At 35.0% G+C, this 13,870-nt stretch overlaps 2 protein-coding genes across 2 annotated transcripts; both read right to left on the bottom strand.

The window, feature by feature from the left end:
• Positions 1–4,925: 4,925 nt before the first annotated feature.
• Positions 4,926–6,668, bottom strand: LOC128219315 (uncharacterized; the record flags this gene model as incomplete). Its single annotated transcript, XM_052927125.1, has 1 exon — positions 4,926–6,668. A coding segment is annotated over one exon (912 nt), but the record flags the coding sequence as incomplete, so codon positions are not given.
• Positions 6,600–7,550, bottom strand: LOC128219999 (uncharacterized). The gene has a single exon (XM_052928226.1). It carries the CDS (start codon positions 7,359–7,361, stop codon positions 6,672–6,674), a length of 690 nt encoding a protein of 229 aa, XP_052784186.1. The 5' UTR covers positions 7,362–7,550; the 3' UTR covers positions 6,600–6,671.
• Between the last annotated feature and the right edge of the window lie 6,320 nt (positions 7,551–13,870).

Consider the following 13,870-nt stretch of genomic DNA (forward strand, 5'->3'; position numbering starts at 1 on the left):
TTTAAACAAGTGACCCACGGGGCAGTGACTACACACATCTACATAGCTTCCAGGTTGTATTGTCGATGCTACATAGAAAATACCACAATCGAGTGACTGGAATTCGGACAAGAAGATTTTAAATGTGTTTACTTATATAATTCTATGACAAACAAGTAAACCTCCTAAGAGCAACTGTTGACCATTGGTGAATTTGAAATATCTTTGGAAATTGTTATTGGTCATGGTTCATAAAAATATATGTAATTCTGCTATAGCAAATATAAGTCATGCTGCATTTAAGATACCAGGTTATCAACCATCTTTTTAAAAAACCATCATCGGAATACGAACGGCTGATCGACTTACTCTGTTGTTCTACACGTTGTAGATTTACGAAATCGGTCAGCCCTATTTGAATCATTGAAGCTTCTAACATGGGGTTTTCTATGTGCATAATATCAGCAGAGTGAATGCAAGAGTTTGTGTGCATTATGATGGCTAAAACAATTCTGACAATGCAATTAAGTTAAATTGGCTCCGAATTAGACTTCTTTGAAATAAGAGTTTTGAAACATGAAATATAAAATACAATGTGGTAGCAAAATCGCCAATGACAAATATTCATGTATCAGTCTAAAATAGCCATTTTTGTTCAAAGATAAGTTTAGTGAAAAAAACTCAAACCATTTGTGTCACAATTAAGGACATTCACATAATACAATTGCTTTAAAAATAACCTTGTAAACGAGGGTATCACTTGTTTCCAAATTAATAAAATACTAATTTAAGTAACATTTTTGACGATAAAAAAGGGAATGAGATATCTACTACTTTTGGTATGGATGAATATAAGACATGTTCCTTTTGAATGATACACAAGGGCTCTATATATTAATTTCCTTGAAGATTCTTACATTAGAAGTGCGTATTTAAACAAGAGTTGCACAAGCAGATGAATGCGCACCTTCCTTTTCAGTCAATCAAGGGACATTACTCATTTAAGCAAGTAAGAATTATGGGACTTGATACAAGTCTCCCAAATGCCGAATAGTTAATGGATACAAGTTTTGACCAACATTCATGTTTCTGTGCTCAATGATAACGATGCTAAGTCTATGACAATACATCAGCATATTTAATTTAAAAAACTCACGAACTAAAATCATCCCTCACAGACAGCCATCTTTATTACAAGTACATGTATAGCAAGTAAAATGGCAAAAAACCAAGAGCTGTCGCAGAGAAATCGCCCTCGACTATTCCGCCGCTTTAATATTTTAGGATTGCAAAGTTTAAGCGATACATACACGTATCACTGTATTTTACATTAGATCATACCCAAAAACCTTAAATTCTTTTTCGAATAATAAATGGGCAAAATTTATGTTATATTCAAATAGAGTTATCGAAGGTTGGATGGTTGGGGCCTTTGTATATAGTTTCAATGCAAAACATGATGTATTTGCTGACATTATTATAATTGAGTTAATGTGGTGACATTTGAACATACAAACCTTTAACAGAATTTCTTAGTCTGAGTTATCTTACTTTGTTAATTAAGTAGGTTGAATGGTTGAGTAGCATTGTTAAAAATCTCAATGTAATACATCAAGTTGTTGCTGAGATATTAACCTATGTGTGCTTACATACAAAACCTCAACCAGATTTTGTAAATGGAGTAATGAAGGTTCATTATTTGCATTATATTCAAGAAACATTTAGTTTACTTCATTTATTAAGTAGGATGGATAGATGGGAACCATAAAGTTGCAATACAATACATGATGTATCTGCTGAGATATTGTTGCTTACATACACACGCTTGACCAACGTGTGATGCTGATGACAAAGCTTGGGCCTTGGGCGAGTAATATAGTTCTCCTTATTTATCGAATAGTCAAACTTAAAACAAACACAAAGTGTAACTAAAAAAGTTTCATACAAAAATGTAAATGTCTTTGGGAAAAAAAAACACTAAAAGCAACTGGAATATAAATACTACAACACAATGACTAGGTATAAAAAGTAAAAGCCATACATTTCTCAGTTATGCATCCCTTATAAACCCTGGTTATACCAACACAATATCAACAGAATCGTATAATTACAGTTTGTATTCTTAGGCAAATCAGAGATAAGTATCCACATCCATCAATAATTATCTTTTCTAAGAAGAAGCACCAACATGTTAAGTTCAGATAAGTTCAGTTTGCGTTGGTATGCACTTACACATATCAAAACATCTTACCAACATGCATGCTACATGTATATGTGTTTCATATATTGGTATATTTATTTAATGATTAAAATTTGAAAAATCACTAATTACTATTACAAAAAGCATATGTTGCGAGGTGGCATGTTTGCAGAGAATCAAACTTACATGGTATATTATGCCTAAACATACATCTATCAAGTTCGCTAAATATTGGACAAGAAATGAATAAAACGAGGATCAATCATATTTTGAAAATTTAAGGGCCATTATTCATAGGCTGAGAACAGGCTTTCCATCGAATTTGGATGAGAAAGATTCCAATAAAAGAGTGTAAACATGTTTAGTAATGATTGGATAATGTTTGAGTTAAAGAGCGGACATTTTTTTTGAAAGATGAAGGGCAATAACTGTTGATTTAATTGTGTGAATGTGCTTTTGATGAACTTCAGTCAAGATATTATGCGAAAAAACAATGCTACAAAGATTGGTAAAGATTCCTTTATGTCTGCCAAGCCATTCGACTGAGTCTGCCAAGCTACACATTTAACATAAAAATGGAATTAAGTGTGTTTCTACCATCAAACAAACATAGCTGGTCAAACAGTGAAAAACGCTATAAATGCAAAGGGTAACACACATTTAATCTCGTATAAGACATAATCTTAAGATTTTTCCTCAGCCTAATCAAGGAACATTGAAGTTTTAAATAAATCAGTGCACAAGTAAAGATTATCTTCGATATCAAACAATATAACAATTATTTGAAACCTCAAATGTTCTATTTCCGTAAATACAGTCACACAATTTATAACAATGTTCAGAATTACCCTTTGAAACACAAAATGCGGACTTGTAAAAGATCCTTAAAAAAGAACACTGCGGAGCTATAACAATATCCGTGTGTTATTTTGTCTTCATAAAGGGACATAACTTATTGTTATTAAAGCCAGAGTTGAGTGCGATGTGTACGAAGTTTCATTTTCATATCTTGCAAACCGCTTTAAAGTTACACCCAACTAGGCAATATATTAATTTTGAACGCTGACGACCACAACAACACTTAGGGTATGACAATACCATGAGGTTTTTCTATGAAAAAAACAAAACAACAATAGACAATCTAAACACACCAATATTGCACTTTTTATGATAAGTGGCACCAGTTACTATGCAAGTTACTAAAGGTAACTCTTGCCAAATCAAAGTAAAATCAACCCTACAGTTACATCCCTTTAAGTATTATAATAAGCGATAATACAATCTTCATTTACAGCATTACAATGAATAATATCATGTTGTAAAGCAAGGGGCTTAAACAAGCCAATGTGATCACCTTACCAACATGCACAATATGTTATAATGGTAAAAATCAAGAATGTCAAATTTCGCTGAGAAATCTAACTAATAAAAACTTCAGAATTATACTGATACAAAATATTGTTGTGTAATCTACTGTACGGTTCTAGAGTAACGTTTGGCCCATTGCGCGTTAAAAAATATAAAGGGCCAATGCAATTTAATCTTTTGCTACAGGTTGTAAGCATCTTTGACATAATTTGTGTTTAAACATTGCGATATGACCTTTTGCTACAGCTTGTAAGCATCTTTTTTGTTTAATATATAAAGGGCCAATGCAATATAACCTTCTTCAATATGGAAATGTCATAGCAAAGAATTCAATATGGAAATGTCATAGCAAAGGATTCAATATGGAAATGTTATAGCAAATAATTCAATATGGAAATGTCATAGCTAGAGTGCAAATGTCAAAATGTCATAGCAAAGATCTCAATATGGAAATGCCATAACAAAGGATTCAATATGGAAATGTCATAGCTAAGGATTCAATACGGAAATGTCATAACAAAGTTTTCAATATGGAAATGTCATAACAAATGTTTCAATATGGAAATGTCATTGCAAAGGTTTCAATATCGAAATGTCATATCAAATGTTTTAATATGGAAATGCATAACAATGATTTTAAAATGGAAATATCATAACAAAGATTTCAACATGGAAATGTTATAGCAAAGCATTCAATATCGAAATGTCATAACAAAGGTTTCAGTATGGAAATGTCATATTAAAGGATTCGATATGGAAATGTCATTTCAAAGGATTCAATAAAGAAATGTCATAACAAAGGTTTCAATATGGAAATGTCATAACAAAGGTTTCAATATGGAAATGTCATATTAAAGGATTCAATATGGAAATGTCATTTCAAAGGATCCAATATGGGAATGTCAAAACAAAGGTTTTAATATGGAAATATCATAGCAAAGGTTTCAATATCGAAATGTCATAACAAAGGTTTTAATATGGAAATATCATAGCAAAGGTTTCAATATCGAAATGTCATAACAAAGGTTTCAATATCGAAATGTGATAACAAAGATTTCAATATCGAAATGTCATAACAAAGGATTCAATATCGAAATGTCATAACAAAAGTTTCAATATGGAAATGTCATAGCAAAGGTTTCAATATGGAAATGTCATAACAAAAGTTTCAATATGGAAATGTCTTAGCAAAAGTTTCAATATGGAAATTTCATAGGAAAGGTTTCAATATGGAAATGTTATGACAAAGGATTCAATATGGAAATGTCATAGAAAAGGTTTCAATATGGAAATGTTATGACAAAGGCCAAATATATGGAAATGTCATAACAAAGGATTCTATGTATGTATATGTATATACTGTTTCAATGATTACTTTTATAAACAAGTGATACTGAGAAACCGCTGTCGATGCATGTTTTTAGGTTTTAATGAGGTTGTTTACGATGGTACCTAAATACTGATGGGGACTGCTATGAGGCAGAAACCCCCTTTTAAGTACGTTATATTCAGGGGCTTGTAGTAAGTATTCGGGGCCCTAGAGGGTGCTACGTGGTACGCGGAACCTAGAAATACACGCTATATTTAGTACGCAGTCTCGTGATATAAATTTATGGCAGTTGTTGCGCATGATTCGAATAGCAGCTGAAGTACATTTGGTACACAACGGGATATGTGAGGGGAAGGATTTTAAACCCTCTGGCAAATGGCAAGTTTCCTTCATTTTATATGGCTGCCAATCACCTACATGAATGTATCATTAAACATTTCTATAAAAATAACCATGAACAGCTTGTATACATACAAACATACATTGACTAAATACAAATCAACTTTTTACCACGGGTGCTATGCATTCCCTTCTTTGGACATTTAACTAACTACGTCGTTCTAACTTCGGTCAAATGAAATAAAGCCACCTGATCCCAAAGATTGAATGTCAGTTGACACGTCAAGACTGGCAAATCTCGAACAGGATATGCTGGAGTGATGAATGATGACGTCATCGTGGCCTTTCAACATACTCGAGATCGGCGAACAGTTTTGGGTTCTCATGGAGGAAGTTGGAATTTGACCCGTCAGCCCTCTCATCCCCTCTGATTTGCAAACTATTCACATATTATTTTAAAACAGAAAGTTATATTTATTTACTTTCATAATAAATAATACATTACACTTGTATTTATTACCAATCTTGACAAATTTTCTTTTATTGTTTTATTTTAAACAGTTTCAGTTTCATACCGCCTATCAAACAGTTGGTCACGGCCATTTTCGAGCCATCACTGGAGACGGAAACGGCGAACGGATATTCCATGTCGACGTCACATGACGCCAATATCTCCCCGTCGGACGATATCTGGATGATGGAGTTCGTGTTCTTAATGCAGACAAACACGGAGTCATCGGGACATACACAGGTGCCTCTGGGTTCTCGTATCTGGTCATTTTTTACCTCGGTGTTGTTGCCGGTCACGGTGTCGTACATGTAAACTGTGTGAGCATACCTGTCTGTAAGGACAAGAGTAACCCTGGATGGTACGTAGGTACAGAGACTTTCCCAATTTTTATACATCTTTCCAGGAAACTTCACGTTATCAAATTCGCTTTCATTGCCGTCTACGTCAATCATTCGTGCAGGGCTCGGGTCGTCATAAGTGCTCACTAAGAACGTGCGGTCGTTCAGGGGACAGATGGAGAAGCATTTGGTGGACGTGGTCAGCGTATTCATCAGCGTGATCGTGTTGTCACTGCCCACTGTCAGCAGGCAGATGGCTCGGATATCTCCGTCACTAACGCTTACTGCAATATTGTTATCACAGTAAGAAGTTACGTCACGAGGATATGTCTTAAATTTATAAAATGTGTCGAACCTCTTCAGTGTGTCTCTCAAAATAAAACATTTACAGTTTTTGTTATCCACGGCGACCATTCTCCCGTCCCGTAGGAAGTCCAGCCCAGTAAACAACGGCTGCATCTCGTCGTCTCCCCTCTTGAAGATGTTCATAGTTTTCAACAGCTCCAGACTCACCGCCCGTTGTTGAATCTTGTTCACATTTTTAGAGCTATTTTCTGGCTTGATTAAATCGTATCCATTTAATGATTGTGGTTTTTGCTCTTGTATTTAATTTAATGAGAATAATTCCACATCAGTAGTTTTTATTTTCAAAATGTTTTCGTTGATTTCTAGTCCCACTTTGACGGTGTAATCATTCTTCAACAAAGTGTTCAGAATTTGTGATGCTTTGTTTTGCATCCTTTTAAGAATGTGGTTAAGAATGAACATTTCCGTTTCCGTTCCGTTCTCGCGAACGCTATCCGACATTGCCAAGTGCGTTTCAAGTTCTTTCTTTAGGTTTTCAGCCGCATTTCTTCTCGTATTTAGACGCTCATCTTCCTGTGTATTATAGTTAGTCATTTCGATGACAATTCGCGCCTTTGCTTTCTTAATTTTCTTTAATAAATCTTCTTTGTAAAAATCAATTTCGTTAAAGATTTCTTCGACTCTCGAAACGTTGTTCAATTGATCCTCCTCGCATTTCATTATAACTTCTGAGGCAGTGATAATGGATGCACGTATATTATCCCTTTCATTACATTTCACATTCTTAGCCACCTTTGCTATTTCGTGGATATTATTGCATCTTCGATGACGAAAAAAGGCACAGATTTCACAGCACAAATCGTGGTCTTCACAGTGAAACATGAACACGCGTTTATGTTCTAAACACTGATCTAGTCCCGTCATATCGACATCTGGCTTGACACAGGCTTCATGGGCAGCCACAATATGATGTTCATCTGCGTTAGTCATGTGTCCCTTGTGTACATCACAGCAGTCATCGCATAGATATACCTTGCATGTATTACAGAACAACGAAGCCACCTCTGACCTGTCCCGACGACGACAAGGTTCACACTTGCTCCCGATTCTTCCACCGACGGCGTCACTACCACATTCCTGAATGTTTTCATGCTTGTTAGTTATTCACTTATGTATAAAACTTGTAAAAATTCTTCCGAACATGTTTATCAGCTGTGACTCTACAAATATCAATCTACTTTCGTTTTAGTATAGTTCACTGTGCATTCGCTTCCAGGTAAAATATTATTAATCGAAATATATCTACTTTCTATTCAGATATGTCCTCTGTGCAATGACGTTTCATTTACATTTACAGTGTTTATAAAGGTCGGTTGCCAGCTAGCGTTACCTATCATGTACCTTTATATAATGATATGATCAATAAAAGGATCAATCTGACGTAGAATTGTGACAAATTAAACATGTAAATCTCGTGTATTATGTGTTGTATAAGTTTCAAAAAACCTACACAATTATAAGCATAGTTTATGAAAATGTTTTCAGGGAAATGTGAAGCTAAACTTTAGACAAGTATTTTAAAAACGGGTAAAAACTATGACATTGTTTTATCAGACTCTTAAGCAGGGGTAGATCAAGGTTTGAAGGTTGTGTGTGTGTGGGGGGGTCACTATCGAATCATGGCTGGTACTCAAAACATGCAAAGCTTTATTATCACTATCAAATCACGGCCGGTAATCGCGCTCCGGGTGTACTCTCAACATTAAAAAAACCTTTAATTTCTATGGAATCACGCCTTGGAATCTCACTCCAGAAATACTGAAATCTTTTAAACATATCTCATTATTATCGAATCACAAATTGGAAACTCACTCCTGGAACACTCAAAGCTTTTAAAGCTAACTGTACATTAGTAGGTCACGCCTTAGTATCTCACTCGAGGAACACTCAAAACATTCAAAGCTAGATCATCACTTTCAAATCACGACTGTACATTGTGTTTTACAACATATTAATCTATATAAAAGTGTATGTTTATGCAATTTGAACTAAACGAATTATCATGATTACAATGTAATCTAAAGGGAGAACCCCCGTAGCCTAACAATAACATTGAACCTCCTAAAAGGCCAAACTTCAATGCCCAAGGGAGATCGCAAGCTTGAGATACAACGTACAAAACAGTTCATTTGTTCCACATATAAAACAACACAAGCATGGCATGTACAAAACCATACAATAATATCACTACAAGACAAGATAGCCATACCACATACAGACCAATACAATTATGCCGCATACAGAACAACACAGTTATGCCTCATACAAGAAAACATAGCCATACCACATCCAGAACAACACAGTCATGCCAGATACAAAACAGCACAGCTAAACGACATACAAAACAACATAGCCATACCACATACATAACAACACAGCTATACCACATACAAAACAACAGTCATGTCACATACAAAACAACACTGTTAAATTGCAAACAAAACAACACAGGCATACCACATACAGAACAACACTGTCATATCACAAACAAAACAACACAGTCATACGACATACATAACAACACAGTCATACCACATGCAAAACAGGACATTTATACGACATACAAAATGACACAGGCATACCACATACAAAACAACACAGCTTTACCACATACAAAACAACACAATCATGATACACACACAAAACAACACTGTCATACAACATACAAAACAACACAGGCATACCACATACAAAACAACACTGTCATATCACATACAAAACAACACAGCCATACCACATACAGAACAACACAGTCATACCACAAACCAAACAACACGGTCATACCACATACAAACAGCACAGCCATACAAAATACAGAACAATACAGTCATGCCATATACAGAACAACACAGTTATTTCCACTCACTAAACAAAACAGTTATGCCACATACAAAACAACACAGTCATGCCACACACAGAACAACACAGTCATACCACATACAAAACAACACAATCATGCCACATACAGAACAGCACAGTCATACCACAAAGCAAACAACACAATCATGCCACACACAGAACAACACAGTCATACCACATACAAAACAACACGGTCATACCACATACAGAACAGCACAGTCATGCCACACACAGAACATCACAGCCATACCACAAACCAAACAACACAATCATGCCACACACAGAACATCACAGCCATACCACAAACCAAACAACACAGTCATGCCACACACAGAACAACACAGTCATACCACATACAATACAACACAGTCATACCACATACAAAACAACACAGTCATACCACATACAAAACAACACAGTCATACCACATACAAAACAACACAGTCATACCACATACAAAACAACACAGTCATACCACATACAAAACAACACAGTCATACCACATACAAAACAACACAGTCATACCACATACAAAACAACACAGTCATACCACATACAAAACAACACAGTCATACCACATACAAAACAACACAGTCATACCACATACAAACAACACAGTCATACCACATACAAAACAACACAGTCATACCACATACAGAACAACACAGTCATACCACATACAAAACAACACAGTCATACCACATACAAAACAACACAGTCATACCACATACAAAACAACACAGTCATACCACATACAGAACAACACAGTCATACAACATACAAAACAACACAGTCATACCACATATAGAACAACACAGTCATGCCACACACAGAACAACACAGTCATACCACATACAAAACAACCCAGCCTTACCACATACAAAACAACACTGCCATCTCAGAAATGAATCGGAACATATTTATTAGCATAATGATGGTCATCGCCTTGGAACAATCAGTGAAAAGGGAATCCTGTATGGGTATTGATTAGTTGATCAATACTTACCCTCTCACTTTCATGATTCACATTAGAATATTTACACGTCAACTTCCACTCCTTTAATGAACTTTCGGCAATTACGAATATTTTCGACGAACGCAACATCTTTGGATATGTTCGGATCGCGAAACGTTGCTTAGATGTAAATTGAAAATCGTTGATCTTGTTATTGTTTGTATTGTGTCAGCAGGCAACGAGAGCTTGAATTCACATGTTGTTAATATATGATAGGTTAAATGAATTGTTGTCATTAGCATTTCGATGTTACGTTTAGAAGTGATTTAAGTTTGAGCAAAACTGATCCTGTCACAGTCACAATTGAACATTGTACAATTCTGTGGCCCGTCCTAATGTTTAATAGCTCGAATACAGAAGTGGTCAAGATTTATGCAAATAATGTCAACTATGTGTCCTCGATATATACAGTTATTCACGTTTTTAAAAATATATACATTATTGATTTCAGGTATTTCAGTATTAAGGTGGATTAGTTTGGCGGGACACTAGCAACATGATTTCCTCGTGTTTTTGTTGGTTATATGGGGAAAACTATTCTGTTTTCGTCACTCGATGTTTTGTATTTGGTGACATTAGAAGGTATTTTACGATGTCTGAAAGTGAAAATATAAATTTGATCATATTTCCCGCCCATCACATCCCTATTTTCAGGTTGAATTTGCTGTATCATGTGTTCTATTAATATGTATATTTATTTCATTTACAGAGTTCAACTGTGAGTGTCTTACATAAGTTAGTATCTTATTTGTAACGCTTATGATTTGAGATTCACCGTATATTCAGTTTCGTTCCAGTTGCTTCATGATGTTTTCCAAGATTCCATTACAGTTGTTGCTGACTCTAAAGGCGACGTGTCCACGATTGACCAAGGTTACGATTCAGATGTGCTTAGACGCTATTACCAATCTTCCAGCATCGGAATACTGTCTTTTCCTGTGTACATGTTCACCAAATACATTACCAATTCCTAAACTGTTTGTGTTGTTGTATTTTGAGATTAGTGAATAATTAGTTTACTCACTTATTGAGTGAGTAATCTACATTTCACCAAGATATTTTGAACCGAGGACAGATTTTGACTCGTGACCGTATGAATAGCAATGTCGACGATAATGTCCCCTTTTACGAAAAGAGTACAAATATTAACGAATACTATACGGTTTATTACGCCTCTGATCCGCCTAGCATGGCTCTGTTACTCCACGGACATGGGCGTTGACTAGACGTATTGTGTATTTTAGGGACTTGAACTCTCGTCGTAGAATGGAACGGGGCCAGATATATTGATAGTCGTTCATATGTCGCTGTTACTCTCATTCCTGCCGTGGATAAGCCGCAAGTCGTTCAAGCCATTTTCTTCCTATATCTACTGATAAACGCCTCAGGTGCAAGGATTAACCCTCCGCTGGTATTTTATTCACAAAGTATAATATAAAGTAGCAAATCGTTGGTTCATACGTATGGAGCGGTATTCGGTTCAAAAATGAAATTGGCAATTTGTTAACATTTATATGCTTTATTAATAATCTGTTTCAATACATTCCATTCATGTATTGTTTAATTCGTTGTAATAAAGTGTTAAATCGTAATTTACATTTCTGTAACTGGCTAGCAAATTTCATGATGTTACAAACCGCTATGTGTCTTATGCTAATCGCCAAACCGCTATATGTCTAACGCTAAACGCCTAACCGCAATACGCCTAATTCGATTTCGATTACGAAACTAAAAATGTAAATGTCAACTTATCACTGAAATGTTACTTTGTTTGATTTCAAATTGTCTTCTTAAATTGCAAATCGGAATGTGTCTAATGCTTAAGTTCGAACCGCGATTCGATATTACTAGAATTTGATTACGAAACTGAAGATGAGCTTATCAATGCTAGCTCCAACTAAACACCGAAAAGTTACTTCCCCTTAGTTTGAAATTGCCATTAGTACTATGGTGGAAATCACAGGCATCTGGAGCATTGAGTTCCTAAAATACCTCGGCCAGTATCAAACAGGAATTGGCCTCGGAAATAATAAGGTCCATCTTGGCCTACCAAGGAGATGTTCAAACACCCAAGCGATATGTTAGACCAAAGACAGAAGGAGGGGAGAACTATTACCACCTATGTGTGTGTAAATGTTATATTATTTATATATCTGATATATATTTTAGTAAAATATAAAAAGTGCCCATATGAGAAACGTAATGGAAATGTCTTTTATTTTTAGTGGTTGGGGTTAAGTCTGCTTCCAACTGACAGATCCTGAGATAGTAAATAATATGTTTTGGGCTCCAGTGACCAGTGGTAAAATTAAGAACACAAATATTATATATATATTGGTTACAATTGACTGGTGCAAAAACACAGCGTTTTTACAAACTTCATTTTTTATAATTAAAATTTACTTTTCTTTAAGTTTAACCATAGACGTTTGGTTTATATGTCCGTGCTAAAAGCATACCTCTTCTCCAAATATAATCTTTGACTGTTAGTGACATAGTTAAATACATTTATTTATCAAAGTTGTAGAGTGTTTTGATAACTGAGAGCTCAATGTAATGGCACAATTGGATGCCTGTTCACTAATTTAGCTCTCAAAATAAATAAGATCATCATGCTAGTGGTCTAGCAAAATGGGGTTGAACACAAAAACCAGCACACAAGGTTAAATTCTATAATATCAACTGTTGGTGGTGATGCAGAAACATTGCAAGATGCTGACATTTTTACTGTGTCAATGAATATTGCGGACATTTAAATTTCAATTTTATCGTTATTTTCAAAGGGCTGTATGGTACCAGTGGTGTGACCGGCTCTGAATTCCTAGCTTGTTCTGATGAAAAATGACAGAAGGGGTAATGGTTCTGTTTTTTTCAAAATTCGGACAATTATTCAACAATTAAGTACCCTACTGGTTTTAACCAGAATGTACTTGCATGTTTGTACAATTAATCAACAAAGTATGATGGTTATATCAACATTGTATTGGAATTTCAACATGATAACAATTTCATTTTTATATCAAATCTTAAATTTGGTCCAAAGCTTAAAGCTACTCTCTCACAGATTGACAGTTCTTCTTGGTCGTATCTCAAAAGCCTTTCAATTGATATCAAAGTAGTAAGGGAGGTGAATATTTAAATTAAATGTATACAAATAGATGGCTTAAAGCAATATGGAAAAATGATTTTTTCAGCAGTTTTCCAAACAATTGAAATCTGTGATATTATGTTTGATCTTATATGACTAAATTGATGAATTTATGCCAAATTTCATTCCTATTAGTTCTGTTATATTTTATGATTTTTATTTCAGGCACTGGAATGTAATCAAATATGCCATTGTACTGAGGATTGACCTGCAATACATGGAAAACATGTAACCCAACTGCAAAGCCAACCTGGAAGGGAAAATAAGTACAAGATGGAAACAAAGTGGAACAACATGTTCAGTGGAACAACTTGATATTTGATGACTTACATACTGATGTGAAGTTGCAGATAATAGTCAACTGTTGGCCACTGATTAGTAAATACAAAAAGTTAGTAAATATAAAAAGTATCATTA

The sequence above is a fragment of the Mya arenaria genome, chromosome 15 (genome assembly GCF_026914265.1).
Source record: "Mya arenaria isolate MELC-2E11 chromosome 15, ASM2691426v1".
Taxonomy (NCBI): domain Eukaryota; kingdom Metazoa; phylum Mollusca; class Bivalvia; order Myida; family Myidae; genus Mya; species Mya arenaria.

Excerpts from the sequence above, each read along its gene's own strand:
- LOC128219999 (XM_052928226.1), bottom strand. The coding sequence starts at position 7,361 with ATGACTAACGCAGATGAACATCATATTGTGGCTGCCCATGAAGCCTGT.